General features: G+C 50.0%; 1 protein-coding gene across 1 annotated transcript; it reads left to right on the forward strand.

Annotated features, from left to right (window-relative positions):
- Nucleotides 1–13,414: 13,414 nt before the first annotated feature.
- Apcdd1l (APC down-regulated 1 like) lies at nucleotides 13,415–24,175 on the forward strand. Its single transcript, XM_032902642.1, has 4 exons — nucleotides 13,415–13,466; nucleotides 15,101–15,239; nucleotides 17,440–17,992; nucleotides 23,146–24,175. The coding sequence occupies exons 1-4, from the start codon at nucleotides 13,415–13,417 to the stop codon at nucleotides 23,914–23,916; spliced, it is 1,515 nt and encodes a 504-aa protein (XP_032758533.1). The 3' UTR covers nucleotides 23,917–24,175.
- Nucleotides 24,176–26,277: the final 2,102 nt, after the last annotated feature.

The raw sequence follows: 26,277 nt of genomic DNA on the forward strand, positions 1-26,277 counted from the left end.
AAGAAAAAGAAAGCAAGGAAGACAGAGAAAGGAAAGGAAGGAAGAAGGAAGGAAAGAAAGAAAGAGGAAGGAAGTGAAGGAAGGAAAGGAAAGAAATAAAGGAGGGGAAGGAAAGAAAGGAAAGAAGGAAGAAAGAAAGAAAGAGGAAGGAAGGGAAGGAAGGAAAGAAGGAAAGAAAGGAAGGAAGGGAAGGAAGGAAGGATGGGAAGGAAGGAAAGGAAAGAAAAAAGAGAGAGGAAGGGAAGGAAGGAGGAAGGAAGGAAGAAAAGAAAATAAAGAAAGACAGACAGAAAGGAAAGAAAGGATGGAAAGAAAATGAAAGGAAGGAAGGAAGAAAAAAGGAAGGGGGAAGGAAGGAAGGAAAGAAAAAGAAAGAAGAAAGAAAGAAGAAGGAAGGGAAAGAAGGAAAGAAAGGAAGGAAAGGAAAGAAGGAAGAAAGAAAGAGGAAGGAAGGGAAGGGAGGAAGGAAAGAGGAAGGAAGGAAAGGAAGAAAGGAAGGGAAGGGAGGAAGGAAGGAAGGAAAGGAAGAAGGAAAGAAAGAAAAGAAAGAAGGAAGGAAGGAAGGAAGGAAGGGGAGGGAAGAAGGAAGAAGGTTTCATTTTGTTTTTAAGTTTAAATCAGACCTTTCTTCAAGTATACTTTCTTCATGAATTCCTTTGTCTAGAGCAGCATTCTCAAGCTGTGGATTGCGACTTCTTTGGTGGTCTAGCGACACTTTCACAGGAGTCACATATTAAATATCCTGCATAGCAGATATTTACATAAAGATTCATAACAGTAACAAAATTATAGTGATGAAGTAGTGATGAAAATAATTTTAGTTGAACGTCATCACAACATGAAGAACTGTACTATAGGGAGGCTGAAAACCATTGGTCTAGAGGCAAGGTGATAAATTCTTGGGGATTAAAAATGTTCTCTGTTTTAGTCCCTGTCCTTGGGAAGATTGTTCTGGTGGGCATGCAAGTGAAGGTGTCTGTTCTTCCTCCTGTTTTCGGTGTTTTGCAGGCTCAAGTGTTGGTTTCTTTTTTATCTTGCTTGGTGCTCATTGAGCTTTTGTTACCGGTGGCTTGATGTCCTTTGACACTTCTGGGGATTTGTCAGACCTTCCCCTTCATCTGTTGCTCCTCTGCCTTTCCCTTCCCCCTGCCCCGCACCCTGAGACATTATTTAATCTTATTATGTACTCTGGGTCTTTCACTCTCTTTAATTTAATTTTCTGTCCTCTATTCCTCTTCTGACTTTGAGATCGTTTTCTCTGTATCAATCTTCCATCCCAATGATCTCCTTTTCAACGGTGTCTAATCTGCTGCAACCCGCGGTTGCATTTTTATTCACTTTACTCGAGGTCATTAGATGCTTTTCATACTTTCTGGGTGATTTTTATAGCCTTGTATTTATTGTTTGCTTAGTTTTAAATCTTTCATACAATATTTCATTAGGAGTTGAGAGAGAGAGAGAGAGAGAGAGAGAGAGAGAGAATTCTCCAGTAGCTGGTATTCCAGTAGCTGGTGTTCTTTGGACGTGAGCCTTTTGTTTCTGTTGACCTGTGTCTTTGGTGATCCTTAATTGGGAATTCACATTTTCTCGATTTTCTTGGAAAAAAATCTCAGACTCTAAAGCGACAATGCGTTCCTAAGAGGCCCTTTATCTGTGCTTCTTCCGGGAGTCAAGAGGCATCAGGAACCTAAGACTAGTCTAGCCCTGTACACCGCCGTCACAACATGGGCAAGACCAGCATTTCTATTTACACTCAGGAAGGTTTCCATGGGTCCCATTTCAGAAGTCTCTGGAGCCTCCAGTGTTTGCAGTCATTTAGATGACGTCCACGGGTGTATAGTGAAATCCCTCTGAATATTCATATTACGTTTGCAGAAACACAACGCCAACTCACACTTCTTAGCCCTCAAGAGAATGAGTTACAGGGGTGTGTGTGTGTGTGTGTGTGTGTGTGTGTGTGTGTGTGTGTGTACACATGCATGCGTGTGTATGGGACAGCAAGAGATCATCGTAATCCTCCTGCCGGGACACAATAGGGCCATGAGTTAGTGTGGTATCTATGAAGATACACAGAGGAGTGGGCCCCCCAGAGAGATATAACAGTTGCTCTTTATTGATTGCTGTCCTTACACAGCTATGGACGCAGAACTAAACATATGGTTCACCAGGGGCTTCAACTTCTTTTCCACCTTCGACTGTTAGATTGGCAGAAATCACAGCACTGTTTTCAGAAGACACCTGTGACGGCACACGCCTGTCATCCTGGTACCTGGGGAGCTGAAGCAGGAAGATAGTGAGTTCGAGGCCAGCCCCAGCAACCCAATAAGCTCTTATCTCAAAGATATGTGTGCATCGTGTAGTATGTGGTGTGGCCAGAGGTGGACAGATGTGGGTAATTCTCACACATCTCCAATGGAGAAGAAATTGAAACAGGATTTTTGGAGGACAATGTGACCACACCCATTAATGTTCGTTGCACATACATTCTCTTTGTTAGACACTCTTCCTGTTGGCGTACACACACCTGACACCAAGGAACACTGAAAAGGCTATCCGATGTATTTTTTTGTTTTTTAATAATAGGATAAAAAGCAAGAGTCAGGGGTAGGGAGGGCACACGATCTCATAGCCACCAACAGTTAATTGAATCAAGACTCACCCAGATGTGGCAATTCTGCCTTTCTCACCGTGCACAGGTGAGTCTAAAATGAAAAGATGTCTCTGATAATTTAAGGGTAAAAAGCAAAGGGTGGAACGATGCGTGTGAAAAAGATTGCAGGCATAAAAATATTTTAATATCCAAATAAAAAACAACACGCGTGTGTGCATAGGCAGGGTTGGGCTGGGAGAAGTTCCCTGGGAGGATGAATGAGAAGCCATGAACGTGATTCACTGTGCACAAAACCAGCAGGGCTTCGGGGAAAGGCACGAGGCTCGCTATACGCGTTAACACCGATGTCACGCGCTTTGAAAATTCCACTGCGAAGCACAGATTGCCTTTGTTTGGAGACTGCCACCCATTTTTATTGGGCTCTTCTTGACGCGGGTCCCTGCTCCCCTCGGTTATTCCCACTCCCATTTCTCCTACTTCATCCTCTCAGATTCTCCCCTGCAGACGACAAATAAATATGCATTAGTCTCCCCAGCCTTAAAAAAAAAAAAAAAACCTTCCACAAAGAGCTCTAAAACCTATTGTTCGATCAAAATAATAGATCTCAGAATGATCAGTTTTGTAAAAATAAATAAATAAGTAGAGCGTATTATATGTGTATAAAAAAAGAGAAGTCTGGACGGATTTATTTGTTCAAGAAAACAATTAGCTCGCTTTCCAAGAGCATTATTACAGAAACAGGACTCCAAGATGGCTCGAGTTCCCCACCACAGGCTTGAGGGGAGCAGGCCCACGTGCTATTTTTTTTCTGTATTTTCAGAGTGTCCTTGGACATAAAATAGCTTCAATGACAATAACAAGCCATGGGACACGATGTGTCTGTCACGTATCTCTGCTCTAGCCAAGCTCCTCTGTCTCCCAGGACACCGCAGGCTTCACCTAGGTGAAGATTTTCCACCTAGAAGATTTTCCAATTAGGCTTAAGCAGTCACCCTGTGTGCCTTCTGCAGTCCTCCCTACCGAAGCCCTCTCGTGCCCGCCCCTTTCTTGACCTCCTTTCTGAGGCTTTGACCTAGGGCAGTCTCCAGCTGCCTCCCCACACCTCAGTCTCAGCCTTGGAGTAAAGTGTGGCTCCAACCTGTGCCTTCTCAAATAGCACACCCCAAAACAGAGTGCCTTCCCAGTTCATTCCCAGGAGCAGTACTGAGGCTGCTCCTGGCTAAGGACCCGCGTGCACCCCTCACCATTCCTCAGGTTGTTTTCTTATCTATAGCCTCTGACTCTCCATCCTGTGATGGCCTGGACCCCGACAGGTAACCACATCATTATTAACAAAAGCAACGGGGAGCTCAGAGCCTTGGTCTCCAGACACCGGTGGCTGTGGGCCATCAAGCCAATTTGATCCTTTCAGATGATCTTCGCTGTCCTAAAACTGAATCAACAATTTCTCTTCCGATCAAAGAACTCATTTTCACTTAACTTATTTTTAAAAATAATCTATCGGTCTCTGCCTTCACTTCGTCCTAACACCACCCCAGGCTGGATGTGGCAGTTATCGAATTGAAGTCAAAATAGACAGGGAAGTAATCAAATGTACGATGTCCATCCTGGCCCCCTGGCGTCGTAGGTGTGTGCGCGGGCACACACCTGTATGCAAGTGCATGAGCGTGCATACACACACACGGGCGCGTGCACGCACACCACCTGCATGCACACTGTAGGCACAATGTCTTTCAAAACACAAGGTGTTTGAGAACACACTGATCCTTCTGTACCATAGATCTTCCTCTACCCAGGGACGCTGCAGAGCCTGGGCTCCCTGCAGCTGCTCATCTCCGCACCCTCCCCATGACAACATCCAGAGCTGTGCCCAGCTCAGAACTAATTACACTGCCCTCCATTCCTATGTACTTCACACCTTCCTGCCACCTTCACAGCTCTGCCCAGAGAGCCCATTACCTGGTCTTCTATCTGTCAAGCTGTTTCTGTTTATGTAAGGCCCTGAAAGAACATGCAGTCACTGAATCCAGGCCCACACAGCGTCCCCGCCCCACCCTGTCCCTTCTCTGGACACGTACTGGACAGAATGTGCCAAGCAACGGTTCACCAACTGACCGGGAACCCCAAACCCTGGCAGAAATATGTCCAGGACGTCGTAGACACACACATAATAGGGAAGGAATACACGCCAAGTGAAGCCAAGGGGCAGGAAGCATAAGGAGGAAGAGCTGTAGTTCCCAGGCCCCTGGGTTTGAGTTAGGGTCTTTCTGTTGACATTTACATAAGAAAAGTCAGACCTCATCAGGCTCTGTATCCCAATCTGTACAACAGTAACAGGCAGAGTGGATAAGTCAACCAGGGCCATGCAGAGTAGAGCTTTCTAGAAACATGCACCACTTTCCTATAATGGCAGCCATTCTATCCCTGATGACTAATCGGACAGGGTCATCTCATCATCGCTTGATGTCTCCTGAGCAACCGTGAGTCCTATTCTCCAGGATGACAAACATCGGAAAGTCACAAGGGAAGGCAAGAGTGAAAGGCCATTTATTGAATATTTAGGAAGCCAACATATATTTCCCAGTACCTTGTCTGCAACACTTAAGCCAATATTTGTGTCTTTAGGATTCTATTTGTATGGTAATTTAAAAAACAAGATTCATACACTCCTGAAATTGAAAACTATATTAATTTTCTAGATGGTAAAATAATACCATAATTAAATATTACTATTTCTCTTAAAATCTAGCGGCTCCTAGCAAAATGGGGTTTTCGAGCATGACGTAGGCTTCCTTACAAGTTCAGACTCTGGGGATATTCTTTATTTTGAATACATGAAAAAGACCATGAACTTAATCTCAACACAATGCAAGAAAAATTGATTTGTTAGAATCACCATAATTTTCTTGCATTTAAAATCTCCATGCTTTCTGACCCAAAGCGCTCCCTCTCTACACATCCTTGGGGAAAGACCAAGGGAGGAGGCGGTTTGCTTCACTGTTGTGGGCCTTTCTGGGTGCCCTCTCTCCTTCCATTTGTGGTTCTTGTTCTGAGTTGCCCACGTGTCTAAAAAGAGACAAGGATGGGTAATCCCATTACCCGTCCAGTTCAGTCTCAAAATATGTCCTTGGTATGACCCAACATGATGACCCTTGGTGTGGGAGAGACCATGGACCCCCAAAACTGGTCTTCTAAGGAGTCCGTCTTGCCCGAAGACCTAGAAGGAGGAAGAAAGGGAGGCCGTGGCCCTCGGCTGGAGGTCAGGTGTGGAAGAGGCGTGTGCTGGGCTTCCACCCCGACTCCCAACCACCCCAACTGAAGCTCAAGAGGTCCCCCTTGTGGGGACTCCCAAGAACAGCCCAGCCCGTGGTAGGTCTCCCCCAACACCGGGGTGGCTTCCAGTCGCCCCCTACATCTTTAAGAGATCTACAAACACAAGATGCTTCAAGAAGACCTCCAATCCCCATGTTCTCATGAAGATCCTAAACCTTCTAACTATTTTTGATAGATGGTAAGGTTCTTGGTTCTTTTGGAGAAGACCTTGATGGCCACCAAGTTCCCAAGTCTCCAAGGAGAATCCAATTCTTAGAGGTGTTCGCCCTAGGTCTCTTCTCAAGCACCTACCTCATGGTTCATTGGGAAGTCTTCACCACTAATTACTCGGATGTCCTCTTTCCTACAGAACACACCACAACCTTGTGTCACTCGTGCCAAATTCCTTTTCTACAGAACAATGAAACTTGGGTCTTCTGCCAAGAAATCCAACAAGGATTTGTTGGCGCGATGGAGACTTCCAGACATAGATCTGTTCAGCAAACACTGTTTCAGAGCTTCTCCCCTCAGGGCAGACACAGTGTCCACCAAACATGGCGATCTAGAATCTCCAAGCACTCAACCAACACCCCCCCACCCAACCCCCCCCCACAACCACTCTATGCCCTCGATGGAGGATGGTTTGGGGCATTACAGATTATGGATATCTAAAGACCTACCTAGAGATCTGGGAATGTGGTGCTGACGAAGCAGAGGAAGCCTTGTCTGTTAGACACCACATCTGGGTAGAGAGGGAAGAGCGCCTATCAATCACCAAGATGCCTGGGCTATTTTGAAACAGCTGGGCTCTGGCTAGAATTTTCCAGTCTTCATCTGGGGGGAAGACCCAGCCCAGAGCAGAGTAATTAGCATTACCACGGGGCCCAGAGAGAATTTTGATGGGAAGTTTTTGTGCTGGATCGTTCTTAAACAAACAAACAGAAAAACCTGGCGGATGGGCCAGCTGAGTGGGCCAAATCTTGTCTCCCCAAACCCCTCATTCCTTTCCCATCCCAGGAGTAGTGGGCTTCCTCTTCCCTTAGCAGGAAATGCTAAACTCAGAGCTCTGGAAAGATGTCCCAGCGGCAAACCTCTCCCCTCAACAAAAGGCTTCCCACGCACAGGAGCTCATGACCGTGGAGGCACACCAATGGCAAAGCCAAAGTACATCACTGATGCCTGGGTTCTGGGGTTACAGGAAAAGCTGGGAGGACACTGGGGAGCCCTGCTGTTTCTTGCTAGCCTCTCATGTGGGCCTTCAAGACCCCTATGCATCTTCATCTGGGAATCGACTGTTGCAGGTGTCCCATGCTTCCCCGGGTCCTCGGGGCAATCGTCCACTCTGAGGTCACCCAGCAGAGAACACATTCCAAAAGGCCTGAGAAACTGCCAGGAGTGGGAAACTGGGACATGCTCATTCTAGAACTTGCTATTTCTGAGTTTCCCAGGGTCGAAATGTACACACACACATAGTCCCTAAGCACAGAGGCCTTGAATTCGATGGATTACAAGGCTTTAAGATTATGGCCAAATGCAAAACACGTGAAGTGGCTGAAGTGGAGCCAAGCACCTCAGAGGGGCCCATGGGCTCTGGGACGTCCAGTTCTGTCTTCGCTCTCCCGTGATTTGTTGGCGTTTTCATGACATGCCAATCCGAGCCCTTCTCTGGGGAGACCGACTGGACGATCTCATGCCTTATGTATGGTGATCTCATCCCAAGGCACATGTTTTTCTGTAGCAATGGCTAGGGCCGCTCCTCTGACAGCCAGTTTCTGGGGCTTTCTGAGCCTCATCAGCCAGCACGTCCCAGTGTGCACAGGGAGGCCTCTACTAATCAAGAGCTCATTGTTTGGGTGGGACCTGTTGTTGACACTTTTATTTAAAATGTGCACAAGTCTCCCTCCAAGCCCAAGCTTTCCAGGTGAATTACCTCAGGCTGAGGGCTGGAAATAAACCAGAGATGTTCTTCTGACTTTTTGTTTGTTTCCTTTAAAACCAAGTACTTTTTTTTTTTTTTTCTAAAGCAAATCAGGAGGTGGAGGCAGGAGGATTAACAGCTCAAGGACAACCTTGGTTACAAAGTGTGTTCAAGGTCAGTATGAGATAAAAGATATCCTTCCTTAAAAAAAAAAAAAGAAAAGAAAAGAAAAGAAACCACAAGAAAGGAAAGAAAGAAAAAAAGAAGGGAGGGAAATCTGATTTATACACAGAGCACAGAGTAGGGCTGCAAGACCAGAGTCTAAGTAGAAAACTAGACCTAATGGACACCCCCGTTGGCCAAAGAAGACCCACACTCCATCCCTAAGCTGGGGTTCTGTCTGACGCAGCGTCCCACCCATTGCTGGGAGGCGACCAACCTGAACCTGAATGGATCTGTAGTTGTGAAACACACAGCACCCAACTTGGAAGTCAGGTTGGGAAATCTATGCAAGGTCTGCACATCCATGTCTCCATCATCACTTGTACATAATGTTGGGGCTGGGTGGAAAGATGCTACGATTAAGTTCACCTATTTCTTTTTACCTTTTTGACCATGGCTCTTAGAGGCCATCGGTGACCCATGATGTTGTATCTGTGACTCTGCATGTATGGTGTGCAGGCATTTCTATAGAACCCTACCCTGGGTAGAACAAGCTATAATGCAAGTAGTGGGCATTGGGCTTGGAGTTTGGATCCAGCCCTTGACCTGGTTCAGTCTTCACGTGTCATCTCCCTCCACCTTCTTCTCTTTGCTCTCCATTTGCCTGGGCTCTGGATCCTGGGAATGTCATTGCTCTCTTCCTCAAAAGTCCCAACAGCTACAAATCTACCGTGAGTCTGACCCTGACAGTCACTTCCTGAGAGAAGGAAGAGGTGTATCCAAGGAAACGGGATGGTACTCACAGCGAGAGGAAGCTCTCCCGTATTTAACCGAGGAAAGAAGAACTGGAGGTGTGTTAGCCTAAAAACTTCCCAGGACTATTTTCAGGGCATCAGTCAGTGATGAGAGTGAGTGGCATTAGGAGAAAGAAAGGAGGACCTGGTCCTATCAGGCCAGGGGCGGGTGGACTTGGCTGGCAATACTGCAGAGGAAAGGAAGGGAGAGAGTGAAAAATACAGGAAGAAGAGAAGCAATGACGGGAAAAAAAAAGAAAGGAGGGAGGGGAATCAATAGAAGAAATGAGAGAAAGAAGAAGAAAGGAGAGATGGAGAGGGGAAGGGAGGAGGGACAGAGAGAGGGAGGGGAGAGGGAGAGGGGAAGGGAGGGAGGGAGGAGGGGGGAGGGAAGAGGGAGAAGGGAAGGAGGGAGGAGCAAATGGGGAAGGGAGGAGGAGGGAGAGGGGAAGAGAAGTAGAGAGGCAGGTGGGGAGAATTAGGGAGGAAGAGGGAGGAAGAAACACTGAGGACCACCACTGTGACTTCGCTAACAGTGAACACCCCAGGCCCTGATATCTACATACTGTTTTCTATTAAAAGAACATAGGGACTGAGTCTAGGCTGAGTCTAAGAAAATGCAAAGTGAATCCAGAAGATCTATTTCCACCTGGGGAAAGTTTAAAAACAAAACAAGCAAACAAACAAAACCCCTGACCTGGTGATTTGGAGAAAACACTAGAGATGAACTCCAGGCACACCCAGTGTCCAGATCTATCTAGTGGGGCTTTGGGGAACAAGGCACAGATAACAATAATGGTCTACAATTAAAAACTAAAGTCTGTACCCAGGAGCAATTATGAGTGGACACAGGAGCTGCACTGACCCTTGGAAGAGACAAGGCAGCTCTTCCTTACAACACAAGTCAGTTATAATCTCAGGACAAGTGATGGCCTCCAGGACAGGAACACATAGGTCAGGGCTTACGGTGGCAGGCAAGGATGTTACCAGGTCTTAAGGGAGCCTTGAGTCTATTAGTAACCACCAAGACAATTAATTAACTGTCCTCAATAGTGGGGAAACATGGTGGGCATAGGAATGAAGTTCAAACTGTAGACTGACTGACTCGGAGCCTCCTGACAGAGTGAAATGAAGTCACTCATTGCTCTTGTCACAAGGCACAGGTCAAACGCAACCAAGAGGAAACACCAATTCCAGACAAAGGGACTCTATGAAGTAACTGGCAAGTGTTCTCCAAAAGTGTCAAGTTAGGAAAGATAAAACCAAAGACATGTGGAAAAGACATGACAGTTAAACGCCTAGACCTAAAACTGTCAAAAACAAGACACTGAGTGAACCTGAAACAGGCTGTTGACTACATTCTACTTCCTGGTTTTGATCATCTTTGGGTGTCTGAGTAGATGGGAACCCTCAGTGTAGCTAGGCAGAGAGTATACCAGAACGCTACTGCTTCTGCAACATTGTCTAAAATTGTTCCCCAAAACAAAATCTCAAAATACAGAAGCCATAGAAAGCAGATACTTAATTGCTAGTGTGGAAGCACTGAACGGGAGTGGGGCATGGGTCAGAGAGCAGAGGGGCTGTGCCAGGCACGGCTCTTCCAGTAGATGTGGGGTTACAGTGCCAGCCTACGAGTCAGCACAAGAGCCAATGAAAGTTGAGGTCACATGGCAGACTGGCCTTGTGGGATCTGTTGGATGAGAGAAAAGGGAGAGTCCACAAGTCTCATGGGCTAGGAGAAAGCTAGGCTGGACCACCAAGGACACAGGGGAAGCCTGGGATGTTAGGGACTATTATGCACTCTTCCTTGAAAACACTCAGAATCATGGTGGCTCTGTGTTACTGGTATCAGCCTCTTCTAGAAAGAATTACAACCCTCATGGGCAGTCCTGTAAATGTAGAACCTACAACTGGTATTTGTGAGTGTGTGTGTGTGTGTGTGTGTGTGTGTGTGTTATTTGTGGTATGTGTGTAAGTGTTTCTGTGGTGTGTGTGTGTGTTGTGTGTATGTGTATATGTATGTGAGCATGCACATATGTGTGCATGCTTGGTGTGCATGTTTATAAACATCTGTGTACAGATGTGTGCATGCACACTCATACAGAGACAGCTCCCTTCCTCAGTGACTCTCACCCTTATTCCCTTGAGAAACTGTCTCTCACAGAACTCAGAGCTCATGGATTTTCTTTACTAGACAGACTGGCCAGTGAACTTGAACCAACTTCCTGTCTGTACCCCTCTTCCCACCAGCAGAAATACCCAGTTGCGTCTGGCTTTCCACATAGGTACTTGGGATCCAAACTCAGATTTTTAAGTGCACTTCAGTCATCTACTCTTGCTTCTCTGAGGAGTACACAGCCAGAGCAGAGAGGTCTCCACCCTCCCACCACACACACACACACACACACACACACACACACACACACACACACACACACACACCCATCAGCATCACCTCTCATCCTACTCATCAGGGCTGGGCATGCAGGCTCTCCAGGCCGCCACTGCTTATCTGAAAAATGTTAATACCCTTGAGGTCCTAGGGATGACTTTGTTGAGAAGCAGGCGAGCACGGTGGATTCCATCCATGGGAAATATACAGTTGATGCCCATTCATAGTAACAGTGAGGTTGCGGGAGGCAGGCTCTGAGGAAAGGGGAGTGGTGGATGTCGAGAGCAAGCTTCCTTACATGGTGACTGTCAGGAACTATTCAGAGATGACAGCTGCCTGGGAGTGTGATGATTCTAAATACCTCCAAATCGGGTGCTTTAAAATACCCAAAGGGGCGCGTGTGGAATGGGATGATTGGGTTTTGTTCGTTTGTTGAGGCAGAGTCTCTGTACTCTAGACTGGCTTTGAACCTGTGATTAGAAGTATATATGTCAGTGTACCCAGCCCTGATTATTCTATTAGATATTTTGCTGCATTTTTAAAGTTGTCTAAATGAGTTGAATTCTTAAGCACCCATGTTTTAAAAAGAAAAAGAAAAGAAGAGAAGAGAGAAAAAAAAGAGTGCCTAGCTACTTGGTCAATTCCAAGCTACAAAGAGACCTGCCTCAAAAAATAAATCAAAATAAAAATAAAATAAAATAAAAATAAGCAGAAAGAGATGAGCAACGTGTAAAGAATTACAGCCAAGGTGTCCTCTGTCCTACACAGGTGTATGCATCTGAGAGCTGACTTGTTAGTACACATCTTCCTACCCAACACTTAGGAGATTTAAGAAGGAGGATTGTGAGTTCCAGGTCAGCCTGGGCTCCTAGCGTGTATGAGCTGGTAATACAAGAGCAGCTAAATCTCTCTACCACTCTGAGACTCTGTATCCTCAACTATAGGATGGGGAAGGTCCTGGACTCCAAATGGCCATGCAGACTGAGGTTGACAGTCCCCAGCAATGGCCAGGCAGAAGACGTGTCCGCCAGGGCTGTGGAGCACCACCCAGCCTGACACAGATCCAGCCTCCAACCTAGGTGGCTCCGAAGGAATGGACTCTGCAGATGTGAGGACCTCAGGGCATCTCTAGAGCTCCACAGGCAGGGACTCAGGCAACATCCACACTCTCCACAGCCACAAACATACTCCATATGGTGTTTGGGCGAGTGTCCTGTCCCTGGTGTTCTAGCTCTCGCTAACACATCGGGCCACAGCAGATCATATTTTCAGCTCTGGGAGCCTGGTCCGAGCAGTTGGGTACTGTAAATTTAATTCTGCAGGTAATTTGAACGATGCTATCTAATTTCAAATGTCCCCACTCTTATGCATGCAAAAGCAGCATAATTTTTAATTAGTGGGGTAAACAGTAAATACTGAACGGCAGTAAAGTGGACACCACTGTTAATTAAAAATCCATGGTTGATAAAAATCAATTTGGTCCTTGCATTCAGGTCCCTGCAAAGAGTTGTATGACCCAGCCATGGCCCCATCTGCCGGGAGTGGTTCATCTAGTTAAGGTTTTCCTGTGGGGAGACGGAAGAAAGCGGGGTGAAGGAAGAAAAGAAAATCGAGGTCTGTCCCAGAGCTGTGAAGGGCAGCGTCGAGAGACTATTTCTAACTATTAGTTGGGTTGGTGGTTGATTTTCTTTAACAACCTTTACATTGAGGTTATGGGGAACCAGCATGGCCGGCCTCTGGAGATTCTTCACAAAGGCTTCCATTGTGCTGGGCTTTGTGCGCACATCCGTGTTCTGAAGACAAAGAGGTCTGACTATATATTATAGTCTTCTAACATAATTAAATCCTAACTCCTCACAGAAAAATAACATAAACGAAAACACACTTGGGGGAAATAGCATCCGAGAGCCTTGTGACAGAGCGTGACATCTCTTCTCGGTGCCTTCAGGGAGGGTGTGATGGCTGCCTTCCCAACAGAGACAGCATCTCTTCAAGGACCAGAGATTCATGGAGACAACAACTCTCTAATTTTCAGAGCCCGAGTGCTATTTCGCCGTGAAATGCAAGCTTCATTTCCCAACCAGGCAAATAAGGCTGACCCCTCCGGATTCTTCCTTGCCCCCATCTGTTCGCCAAATCAACACTTTGCGACAGGTTTCACTGACACTGGTGATGTTCAAATTAACCTGCAGAATTGAATCCAGAGAGTCCAGCAGCTTCCGACCATGACTGTGCCTCAGAAGCGCCACAATGTTCTCCAGCTGACAGCTCAGACAGGTCTGTCTCAGTTCAGGACTCATGGGCTCAACGGGGATGCCCATGCACCGCCTTCTCAGCTAGTGACGGGGTCCCCAGAGACTCGGCCTGTGACTCCAGATCCCAGGAACCTAAGCGTTCCTGAGAGACTGAAGGCACAGGGAATTTGGGGTCCAAGTGTATAGCAGATAGAGCTCTGAGGGGTAAAATGGGGTCCTGTCAAAATGATCTGGCTCAGGTCATATTGGTACTGTGCCAGGTCAATTCTGAAAACCCCATCTTCTATCATGCAAGACCTTGGTCAGCTCACCTTTGCTTCCCCAAGTGACAGTGCGCCCACCTTAAGATACCTGGCCTCGGCTGGCTGTCCGGTTTTGTTTCTCCTACTTGTCTGACCACAGTCAACAACTCCATTGATCAGTGGGACCAAGGGTCACATTCAGATCTTTACTCTTCGCACGGGTACCCTGCACTCTGGGTCTCCAAATCAGCCCCCCAGTGTCTCGCCGGTGACCCAGATGAGGGACAGTCACCCTGTCCGACCTGAATCCGACAAGCAAGGCTCCAGTTCTGGCTTTCCTTGGTGAGGGCCACAAACCCACGGAGCTGAGCCATCAAGCCACACCGGACTCCTAGGACAGCTGCAAAGACTGCAGGGCACAACTGTTAAGCCACCTGGATCCTTCCTTCATCTGTGGCACCATTACCACCATCGCCAACTACACCACTCCGCCTTCTCAGCTAGTGACGGGGTCCCCAGAGACTCGGCGTGTGACTCCAGATCCCAGGAACCTAAGCTTTCCTGAGAGACTGTAGGCACAGGGAATTTGGGGTCCAAGTGTATAGCAGATAGAGCTTTGAGGGGTAAAATAGGGTCCCCCTGGCCTTCCCTCAAGCCCAGCTGGGAACCTGGGAACCTGCTGTGGAGAATGGATGGGAACATACCGTGGGAGAGTTTCTCTACCCCATCCGCAGCCTTCCCTGGAGGCCCCGGCTGGCCAAGGCTCTCTGAGCCCCTCCCGATCCACTTGGGCCCCAGGCTCAGTGGGAAGGGCTGGGTTGGCAAACCTGATACAGCTGCTAGCAGCCGGGGTCAGAGGTCACCATGAGGACAGTCACTGTTGTAAGACTTGGACTCTGTTCACACTAGCATCCTGCCATCTGGGCTGTATCAGTTGTCCTTCTGAGTTGGAGATGACAGCTCTGAGGGGGATTACAGCTCCTTAGCTGAAGTCTTGCTACTCAATTCTGAGCAGAAGCTAGGAGCTGTGGGGAGCCGCCCCATGCCCTTGCCAGTCTATCCTTGGGTCACCAGAAAGACCCCTGCTGCTTCGTTCATCCTCAGACACCTCCCTCCATGTGGTGCTGGCTCCTGGCCAGGCTTAGGTAAGAGGGTCTGCTGGGATACAGTCTATACAGCTGCTCTCCCACTCAGGGTCTTGTCTCCTACCATGCACTCAGTGAGCAATGAGTTAGACCCTGGTCTATGTCCCACGTAGAGAGAAGGGGACAAGCAAGCCTGCTGTATGCAGCCAACAAGCATCTGGGTCTCTGGGGCCTGAGGTGGGCTGTGAACCCCCACACAGGGAGAGCAGGCGGACCAGGCGGTACACATGGCACCTTGGATCTCTGACCAGGTTCTTTGTCCTTTACAGCTACCACCACAGAAATGGATGGGACTTCAGGAGATGGCTGTCTACACTGGGAGCCCCAGTGTCAGCAGCCAGTGCCTAAGGGTACGCCCATCACTGTGGTCCCACTCCTACTCCTCACTGGGCCCTGGATCTCAACCAGGTAAGACTCCCTTAAGCTCCCAACCATGCACTACTGGGCTGGGTGGGAGATATCTCCCTCTGAGCTTTAGCATTGACCTCTGTGAGGTCGAGACAATGTTCCTGGGTCCCTAGAGGCTGCCCGCCAACCTTAATGCTTGCTTTCTCACCCTCTGGGCCTGGCACCCAGAGCACGGAACTGTCAAGCATCCCGTCCAGTCTACAAGGGTAAACTGAATGATACACACTCAGAGACCCATTACACACACACACACACACACACACACACACACACACACAGACCTGTTACACGTATGCACGCACACGCAACACACACATATGCACACACGCATGCACACACACACACACACACTCAGGCTTGCCTCTGGTGAGCTGGTGGGCTGGGTGCACAGTAGGGCGTGTGCTAAAGAAGCAAACGGGGACTTCTGTGATGTAGATTTTAGCATGGCACTGAACTGTGCTGCAAAGCGGAAACCCAGGATAGGGCTACAAACATCCTGGAGGGTTCCTGGGGATGGTGACATCTGGTTGAGAGAAGTCCCCATTCTGAGATCCACAGGAAGATGGGTCAGGCAGAGAGCACAGCTGGTTCAAAGACCAGAGGCAGGAAGTGACTGGGCAGAGAGAACTCAAGGTTCCCACCCAGTCCTCCTAGCCTTGTAGCCACCCACCTCACTGCAGGGGCAGCTCCCTCGTCTGTGGGAAGCCTCAGGTCGCTCTCCCTCCCAGAGTGAGAGCTGAGGGGGAGTGTGGCTTCCCTCGCTTACCCACCCCCCTTCTTCTCCTCAGCCCATTCCATTCTGGGGTCAAGGACTGAACTTTCCCTGTCCGCCACATGCCTCCTGAGCTCATGTAGAAATCTGCCAAACATCTGCTAGCGCTTTGGGTGCCGGGAGGGGGTAGGGCGCAGGCTCTCCACATTGCTCCTAGCACTTTTCCCAGGCTCTGGGCTGCAGCCCTACCTCATTCAGCCCAACTGGGACCTAGGCAGCTCCCTAGCAGGGTCACTGAGTGCACAGAGAGGGAAGGAACACTGGGTTGTCTGCTCCTGCCTGTGGAACACTCCGGAACACTTCTAAGAAACTTCTAGAATGTTCTTCCTAGAAAGTCCCACTGTACTCTCCAAGTAGGCCACGTTGCTTTCTGAGAGTGTAGAAAGGGGTCAGTAGGCTCCGCCCAGGAGCTGTTCTAAAGCGTACAGCGTGACTTCCCTCACTGTAGCCACAGCTTGGTCTATTAGCCACTTACTGTTTCTCTTCAGACCAAGTTACTTTTATTTACTTAAACGTAGCCACGCACTTTTACAGCCTCATTGGGGCATCATCGGCACAGAGTGAACGGCACACATTTACAGTGTGATGATGTAATTATTTTTAAAGGATGCCCAGCATCGCTGTGGATGCAGGGAACAGCCACTCGCCATAAATAAGAAGTAACCGTGAAGAGACCCAGTGAAACAAAACCACATAATTGGGTTCCCTCTAGATTCACGGCCCATCTCAGCCTCCGCGTCTGCTCTCTCTGGGAGAAAGGGAAGCTAGGGCTTAAGACTCATTAGGTCTCAGAGGAGGTTTTCTCCGTCGTGTTAGCAGAGAGCCTGAAGGGAAGATGGGAGCCATTTTCTGCTTGGACGATAACAACTTAAGTATGAAATCCATATTAAGAGGCCAATCCAGGTGGGCGCCAGGGAAGGAGGACGTCCCCTGCACCCACAACAGTGAGGCCTTGAGAATCTTCTCTATCCTTGGCTATAACTGTGGGGCCAGGAGTCAGTTCGTTCCTTTCCTGGGACTCAGCAGGGAAGAGACTATGTACATCGAGTGGTAGACAGTAGCAGAAGCCCCAGTTAGGACCACCAGGGTTGACCAGAGGAGAATTAACTGGAGAGCATTTATGAAGATCACAAGATGGAGAAGTCCTCCAACACCACCCCTCTGGGGAACCTGAGGCTATGGGGCCCAGGCTTCAGTGAAAGAGGCTGAGGATGTGGAAGCTCTGCTCAGAAAGAGGGGGCAGGGGTTGGGGGATTTAGCTCAGTGGTAGGCGCTTGCCTAGGAGCGCAAGGCCCTGGGTTGATCCCCAGCTCGAAAAAAAAGAACCAAAAAAAAAAAAAAAAAAGAAAAAGAAAAGAAAAAAAGAAAGAGGGGAACATCCAGGTAGGTTTTCATTTCTCTGTTCAACACACATCTCTTCCGTGGCAGCTGTGAGGTCCGCCCAGGGCCAGAATTCCTCACCCGCTCCTACACCTTCTACTCCAACCACCTCTTCCGAGCCTACCAGTTCTACTACAGGGACCCCTCCTGCCAGCAGCCTACCCACTCACTGCTCATCAAGGGCAAAGTTCATCTGCGCCAGGCCTCCTGGGTCACCCCGGGTGCCACCGAGGCCGACTACCATCTGCACAAGGTGGGCATAGTCTTTCACAGCCACCACGCCCTGCTTGACATAGCCAGGCGCCTCAACCAGACCCAGGCTGGTCAGGACTGCACAGGACGGCTGCCCCCAGGCCAGACCTGGCTGCCAGGGACACTGTATGAACTTCTGAGCTCCCAGGTCCCAGGTGACTGCATGGTGGCACTGGGCTTCAGCATGCACGAACTCAGTCTGCTGTGCCTGCAACGTCACATCCAACAGCAGCCTGGGTTGGCACCTCATCTAGTCGAGGAGTTGTTCCTTGGGGATGTCCACACCGACTGGGCAGAGAGACAGCACTACCGTCCCACCGGCTACCAGAGCCCCCTGCAAAGTGTTGTGGTGAGTATGGAGCCCTGTGGGGTGCTTGGGCACCCAGCCCAGCAGGTCTGGTCCTGCTGAGGGTCTGCCCCCTCTTCACCCCTGCCCTCAGCTCTGACCAGCTAACCTCAGGACATTAGCACATTCTGTTACCTCTGCTTGAGCCTTCTGGTCTCAGCTCCTGCAAGGCTAGATGAATTTTGTCAAGAATACCATTGTTTACCCTCCCTAGCCTAGACTTTCTCAGCATGAATCTCCTGGCTTTGGTCTTCTTGATTCTTGGAAGACCCCATACCAGTCCCCGCAGGGCACAGTGTCTCAGGCAGGTTTCTTCCTGTTTGGTCCTCTTTACCTGCTGCCTCTGTTCCCCACTCTGCACACCCCCTAACATCCTGCCTACTCTGCTGTTAGGGAGCCTGCCTGTGACTTCCTCAAGGGCACTAAGCACTTCCTCAGGGGAGTTCTGTGGCACTGCCCAGCGTGGGGTCTGGCATGTGGATTAAGGCATCACAGTGTTGGCACAGGCATTGGAAACACTGCTGGGGCTGTGTGGCTCTCTTAGTGACATCCTACGGGAGCCAGGGGGCCACTGGTGACCAGCGGACAAACCACTGATGTGCGTGCGTGCATGCACTCACACACGTGTCGATGTTATGGGGTGTTGTATCAAACTCCACACACATTATGGCGTTTGTATAATGAGCAGAGGTGGAGGTGGGAAATGGGCGCTACCTCTCACTACTGAAGCTTAGTGGAAACAAAGGTGGGGCGTGGTTAGGACTCTGGATGAGGACCTGGGCCTCTGTGAACATGTGTGTCCATGGGAAGACCGTGGTCCTCTCTGTCTTTGTCTGTCTGTCTGTCTGTCTGTCTGTCTTTCTTTCTTTCTTTCTTTCTTTCTTTCTTTCTTTCTTTCTTTCTTTCTTTCTTTCTTTCTTTCTTTCTTGTTGTTGCTGTTGCTGCTGTTGTCTGAGACAGGGTTTCTCTGTGTAGTCCTGACTGTCCTGGAACTCACTCTGGAACTCACTCTGTCGACCACGTTGTCCATGAACTCAGAAATCTGCCTGCCTCTGCCTCTCAAGTTGCTGGGATTAAATGTATATGACTTTTTTTTTTTTAAATGTGGTCCTCATTTCTAACACATGCCTGGTGGCTATGGGCTTGTCCCATCATAGCGAGGCTCTAGCTGTCGTGATCAGCCCCTCCATGAGATTCCAACGTGACCCTATGGCAGCCATACAACTTCAACTGTAAGGAAGCGCCACGCGGTCCCTAGACTATAAAAGGATGGGGCTGTCAGTATGAGAGTGGGGCCAGTGGCGTTTTCCATGCAGAGACCCTCTCTGGTAATACCTGATAATCCTCCTCAGAAAAACATTGAGAAAAATCTTTTTGAGAATTTAAAAGGCATCAGGCAGTGGTGATGCAGGCCTTTAAACCCAGCACTCAGGACACAGAGGCAAGAGGATCATTGGTTTGAGTCCAGCCTGGTCTATAGAGTGAGTTCTAGGATAGCCAAGGCTATACAGAGAAACCCTCTCTCAAAAAACCCAAAGAGGGGAAAAAAGAAAAGGAAAGGAAAGGAAAAGAAAGGAGGGGGAGGAGAGGGAGAAGAAAAAGAAGAAAGGGAAGAAGGAAGGAAGGGAAGGAGGAAAGAAGGAGGAGAGAGGGAAAGAAATGAAAGAAAACAAAACTAAAATATGAAAGGCATTGTCTTTAAGTGGAAGCCACTCCCACTAACACAGTCTCAGCCCTGAAGCTGTGACACAGGGTGGCCGACGACTGGAGTTCCTTCCTCACTCTCACGGCCAAGCAGTGATTCGAGCAATGTCTGGAACGCTGGGAGAACCCTGCTCATTGTGAGTGGAGATGAAGGCAGGTTAGGACTCTGGGCCAGGAACTCCTGACCCGCGTACCCCGAGTTTATTTCCTGGAAGTCAGATGAAGCATGGTAGCTCACATCTGTAATCCTAGCACTCTGGAGGCAGAGGCAGGAAGTTCTCAAAAACCAACCGAACAGCCAAGTACAGACAACTGGACAGAGGGAAGAATGAATTCAGCCATCTCTCAAGAGCTGTCCCAACCTTGAGCCCTCCAGCCATCACGAAGCATGCATTGAGTGCCTACTGTGTACTGTACACAGTTGCAAAGCCAGCTGGGGCAACTTCGGACCCCCCCCCATAGCAACTGCTTGTCAGAATCCCCCCCCAGGGGGGTGATCATTAGTGAGGAGAGTCCAAGCCCACCTGCCTTCCTTACACTTTCTAAGTGTCCCCAAAACCCAGGGTCTGGGAGGCAGAGAAGGAAGACCCCTCAGCAGAAAGAGAGACTCAAGTTTCTTTCAAAATGAATCCCTTTTGGCAACCCACCTATACTGCTCAGGCCTTAATCCAGAGGAGGTGAGTTGATTACTGACCGCCACCTCCTTTTTCCAAGAGACACTATGACAGGCTAACCGGTTCCACTCTCCTGAGAGGAGCTCAGGGGCCACTGCCCCTTCCCTTCTGCGCCTGGCCAGTCCCGGTGGCCTCCACAGGCTGGAAAAGTGATTGAGAAACAAGACACATAGAAAGATGTCACCGCAGACCAGCGCCAGATGCGCAGACATTAAATTAAAGGTCTGTTCTGCAACCCCCTCCTGGGGAAGGGGGGGGAAGGTCGTTTGAGAGAAGGAAATGCTGCAGTCAAATCCCCAAATAGCGCCTCTGCTCTCGGGGGCCCGAGCCTTGCCCACGACCCAAACCAGATGGTAAATACTGAACATTCTTAGAAGTTAATTTAAAAACCAATTTGATCCCCAAATTTATCGCCTGGATATAGAATACTAATCAATCAGTCCGTGCTCCACCACAGTCATCCAGGCAGGCGTCACCTCTGGGGCCTAATTAGATATTGGTACGTGCCATGGGAGAAATGGCGGAACGGGCTCACACCAGTACGAAGTTGGCAAGTGTGAGACTGGGGGGGGGGTGGCTTTGTCTGTTGGCACATAGGCCTCTGACCTCTGTTGAGGACACTCTAGAGATGTTCAATGGGGACAGGAGCATTGTGTCATCTTCTTTAATTGCCCCCGAACAGGAAATGCCTTCTCTGCCCTCCTCGCCCACCTGCTCTACCCTGAATCACTTGTCCCAAATGACCAGTCAGCCCATCAGTGTCCCTCTGCCCAGGCATCATACCCATGTGAGGTCACGCGTGTGTCCCCGTGAGTGTGGCAGGAAAGAGCTACTCCGTATTATTTCAATGCCGCGCATTTGGCCCTGTCGATACACATTAGTGTGAGCACAGTTCAGAATGTAGGTTAAAAGGCCTAAATTAGAGGGAACTCTTATCAGCCGGCCTCCCAATTACCAACACTCCGGCTAACTGCCATTGCCCCCTCCATCCATCACAAACAAGTCTGTCACCATTTACCAGCGTTTCAAAGTGTCTTCCTGTCCTCCGGGTCAGAACCCGCCCCACCCCCCCATGTCCCCAGCAGCCGCTAGGCCTGATGGGGCTCACCTGTTATCTGAGCCCTATGGAAGCAGAGGCAGAAAAGGACTGCCCGGAGTTTGAACTCGGCCTCCTCAGCGGTATAGCAGGGCTCTCTCGGAAATAATAGTGAGAGACAATAAGAATAAGAATAATATCCAGAAATAAAACTTGATATGGGGTCAGGTGCTGTGGTAATAGAACGCCAGCCTCCTCCTCCTCGCAGGGATAAGAACTAACAGGAAGAGCTTTGAGAAGGTGGCAGTCCAAACAAGAGAGAAAAAAAAATGTCCTCCCCCTGCCTTTGCCACTCAGGCCTCAGTTCTGTTCCCTCAGGAGCAGTGGGAACAGGGTTGTCTGCCAGCTCTCAGGTCTGCGCTGAACAGCGGCCATCCCAGGCCGTCGAGTTTCCAGAGAGGGCGGCCCTGCGTTGACTTCCGGAAAGCATCTCCCTTTAAGGAAAGAAGGAGAAGCGGGGGGGGGGGGGTGTCTCTCTCGTTCCTTTTCAGCCTCTACTAAACTCTTTCACTCCAGAATACAGACGGGCCACTTCCACCCAGTCAGATTCAGTGTTTCCTGTTGATGGGTGTTGACTCACCTTGGCAGATCCGAGCCTGGGGTGACTTAAAAGTAATCAAAAGCCAGAAGAAACCACTGTTAAGAGAGGAGTCCTGCAAATCCCTGGCCTCCAGTGCAACTGGTTTTGTCTGTTGTAATAATGCTGGGTGTAGGCCATGGGGGATGCGTGCTCTTAACTGCAGCACGTTGGAGAGGTAGAAGAATCGGGAGTACAAGGCCAGCCAGGGCTACAAAGCAAGGTCAAGCAGAGGTAAGGACCAGCAGGCCAGGAAGACGAGTCCTGTTGACAAGTTAGGGTTCATCTAAGACACTCTGCCTCAGAATAAGGTGATACTCTATATGAGGAAGACTCCCCTTGTCAATTCAAAGCTTCTACGTGTGTCTGCACACACAGGAACATACACCCTCACCACCACCCACACACACACACATACACCATACATTAAAAAAAAAACCAAAAACATAAACAAAAATAACCATGTGGCATTGGTGCTCCCCGTACAGAGGACTTGCAAACTGCAGTCGGCTTTGGGACAGGTCCCAAGGGGGCTGTGTGCAACTGTAGACAACTGTGGCAGGCCACCGGGCCTTGAGTTTCACTGTCCTCTGTCAAATGGTTGCAGGAAGGGGCTCAGCATAACCCCTAGCTTAGCATGTGAAGAAGCAAGGGTGGTGATGGGCCAGGCGAGTAACCAGAGCAGGGCTTCTTCTAAATCTGGGGACCTAACCCACCTAGACTTCAGCAGGTTTTCTGTCCACTCAGCAAGTGTGTGTTTACGGGGAGCCTGGGGGTGGGGGGGCATCAGGACCTCAGCCTAGAGAGTTTTTGCAACTTCCTGTCTAGCGCAGAAGGGAAGGTGGGAGGGGAAGCTGTGTATGAGGGAGTGAAGGGACAGGTCTGGACGCTGCTTTACGAACTTCAGGCCTTGGTTGGGCTGAGGCCTCTGGGGAAGAGGGCGACTTTGCCTTCTCAGTCTAAGCACCAAAGGGCAAAGACAGAGGACAACCAGTGAGTGGGTCTCACGTGCACCTGGCTAGTCCTGGGGCCCTGCACTGGGAGACCATTCCAGTTGATGCCTTGCTCTCCCTGCTGCCTGACCACTCTGTTTCAACTTTGGCAGCACCACACTCGGCCCTGCCCGGCTTGCAGCCTCCTCGCCCACTCCAACGAGCACCGCCCACCTGTCCTGCCTTCCGGGCCAACCCTGCCTCTGCGCCTCGGTGGCCACTGGGTCAGCGTGGGCTGCGAGGCAAGGCCTGCGGTGCTGTTCCTCACACGGCACTTCAGCTTTGATGACCGCAAACGCTCCTGGGAAGGGTGCTACCACCATTTCTCCGACCCTGCCTGCCGCCGGCCTACCTTCACGGTGTTTGCGGCTGGCCACTACTCCAGAGGCACCCCATCCCCTAGAGTCCACGGTGGCACGGAGCTGACGTTTGTGGTTACGCGGGCCCACGTGACCCCCATGGACCGGGGCACTACAGACATACTCAACTTCTCCAAGCCAAGCAGCTGTGGTGGCCCAGGAATCTGGTCAGTAGGTACGGAGAGGGATGTCACAGCCACCAACGGGTGCCTGCCCTTGGGCATCAGGCTCCCACATGTAGAGTATGAGCTGTTCAAAATGGAACAAGACCCCCATGGGCAAAGCCTGCTCTTCATTGGACAGAGGCCCACAGATGGGTCCAGTCCTGATACTCCTGAGAAACGCCCTACCTCCTTCCAGGCCCCCCTGATGCTCTGCAAGAGGCAGGCCCAAGGGGCCCCCAGGCCCTCACGGCAATGGCCTCCGATGCAGAGACCCCCCATTGGGTGGACCCCATGTCTTCCTGTCATCTCTCTCCCCTTGCTATTCCTGACTCAAGAACTGGCCTTCTCTGAATGGCTATAACATCAGCCTTTAACTTCCATGGGAGCCCCTCGAACGCTGTATGGCCCTCCCACAGACACCCACCTGGCTCTGTGTTGTCGGAGCATTATGGGGGAAGGACAGCCCTTCTCCGTGGCTCTGTCTTGGATGAACATATGGCCCTGCCACCTCTAGTTTCGCCTGCATCCCACAGCGCTCACCAGAACTACAAAGCCAGGACCATAGACCATGGCTATGGCTGCAAGATGCTGTTTCTAAAACCCTTCTGCTAGTTTTAATCCTGTCGTGGTTGGTGTCGGTTTACTGGCTCCTCCTCACCTTGGGTATTGAGACCGAGAGAGCATCCAAGGATGGTGCCCAAGGTGCCTCCTGCTGCTTGGCCAGGTTCTGGGTTGCGGTGTAGAGATTATTAATTTGAATTTAACAATACAAACTCAGCCAGGGCATGAATTAAAGATGCCGCTGGGGGCTTTCAGTGCCTCTCCGCTCTCTGGCAAAGGGCTCGTCTCTCTGGGGCCAGCTGCACTCTTGAATTCTGCCTGTTGGCATCTTCAGGCATCTGCCTTTGCTTCTGTAAGTCAGACCTCAAGCTGGCCACACAGCACACGGATAAACCCGGTCCTCCAGGGCCACAGAGCACGGGAAGAGGGCTTGATCTGAGCTGAGACCTTGGCCTCTCCCCGCAAGCTGAGGCCTCTAAGACTCCCTCGCCCACGCATAGCGCATAGCTCTTGCAAGCTTAGGGCTAGCCAGGCAGGGCACGGTCCGCAGAGGAAAGTGCATCTCTGCCTTTGGAAACTAATTAATACTAATGATAGCTTCGGCACAATGTGCTCTGTAATTAGCCCCGCATCTCCTTCCAGAACCTACTGCTGTCAACAGACAGAGAGGAACACAGCTAGCATCTTCGGGGCTGCCCCAGGGGGAGGTCAGGGCCACGAGGCTGCGCAACAGCATCTGGGGACGGGACCCAGCAAGCCTGGCCTCCCAAGTCCCCACGCTAATATGTCGGGTTCTCATCCGCTCAGGGGGGCTGTCATCACGGTGGGGACCCTGCTCGTAGGCCTAGGCCTCATCTGCACACTGCGAGATTAACTGGTGTCCTAGTGGGCTCAAGGGTTTTCAGGACTGTGAGCCACTTGTTCCCAGCTCCTTCTGCCTCCTCCCACCCGTGTCTCTTATCACAGATCTTGAACAATCCTATATGAGGCTAATGATGCATGCCGAGGAAAGCCCTTGGCCTCTGAAACTGTGTGTGGTTCAATCAGGCCAAGGAGACTGCTCTAACTTATTATCCATGAGAGAGAGAGAGAGAGAGAGAGAGAGAGAGAGAGAGAGAGAGAGAGAGAGAGAGAGAGAGAGAAAAGAGAAGAGAAGAGAAGAGAGAAGAGAAGAGAAGAGAAGAGAGAGAACACCAAGTTAATATTCTCTGTGGGTCCCAGACAGCTACGAGTGCTCCTGGCGTATTTACCAAAGTACAAGAAATAATCAGATTATTTACAGTCCTGGGTTACATGGCAGTGGGGAGGGAGGTTAGGCCTGTGGGGATGACAGTAGGTGTCGAGGACACAGCCATGGCTGAGAGAGCCTCTCTCTGAGGCTTGAAGCAACCATGCCAACGTTCATCATCAAATTTAAATCTTTTAATAAAGTTAAACAGCCTGAAAAATGTTCTCACTGGTTATTAAAGCCAACCAACGGGACTATAGTTCCAAAGAAAAGGCATGTGGGAGAGAAGAACAAAGCATGGGTGAAGCCCCGCCCGCTGTGCCCTCCCAAATCCCAGCTCCCTCACCCCTCTATTCTGCCTCCCACACAGCTGTCTGCAGAGTTCGGCCACAGTTCCCTACACCTCAGATCACAGTGGGGCTGGCTGGGGACGTCTGCCAGAGGCTCTCCCCCCAAGCTCTTTAATTCAAGTCTCAGACCGAACATCAACACCTCAAGAAGACCAGCATTAGTGCCTCCCCCTCCCCACAACAACACCCCTTTCCATCCTCCACCCACCGTCGCCACGTACATGCTGATCAGTGTTAGAAAGGCTTTCGATTTATTCATATCTACCCTCTAGAGAATGCAAATCCAACTCCACATCTTCCCCGTGGGGTCGGAAGTGCCTGGTGGAAAAGGGCCTCAGAACACAGATGATGACTCGAGGGTACAGAGACTGGTGAAAGTCAAAGACCACTTGTGGCCTCCCTGGCTTGGGGAACTGAAGCAGTTTCTCTGTAGCTTCCACGTGGAGACATGTGGGAGCAGAGAGGGGGTTGGCATGAGGTTTCTGGATCCAGAGGTCAGGGGTTTCTAGGGGGGAATGTAGGGGTTTCTTGCTGTACCAGGGAAGGTCATTTGGTACCGCTCAGCGGGTCCTGAGCCACCTGG

The sequence above is a fragment of the Rattus rattus genome, chromosome 5 (assembly GCF_011064425.1).
Source record: "Rattus rattus isolate New Zealand chromosome 5, Rrattus_CSIRO_v1, whole genome shotgun sequence".
Taxonomy (NCBI): domain Eukaryota; kingdom Metazoa; phylum Chordata; class Mammalia; order Rodentia; family Muridae; genus Rattus; species Rattus rattus.

Coding starts and splice junctions, on each gene's coding strand:
- Apcdd1l (XM_032902642.1), top strand. CDS start 13,415: ATGACTGTGCCTCAGAAGCGCCACAATGTTCTCCAGCTGACAGCTCAG. Junction 13,467..15,100: donor CCAGCTGACAGCTCAGACAG/GTCTGTCTCAGT, acceptor TGTCCTTTACAG/CTACCACCACAGAAATGGAT. Junction 17,993..23,145: donor GCCCCCTGCAAAGTGTTGTG/GTGAGTATGGAG, acceptor CAACTTTGGCAG/CACCACACTCGGCCCTGCCC.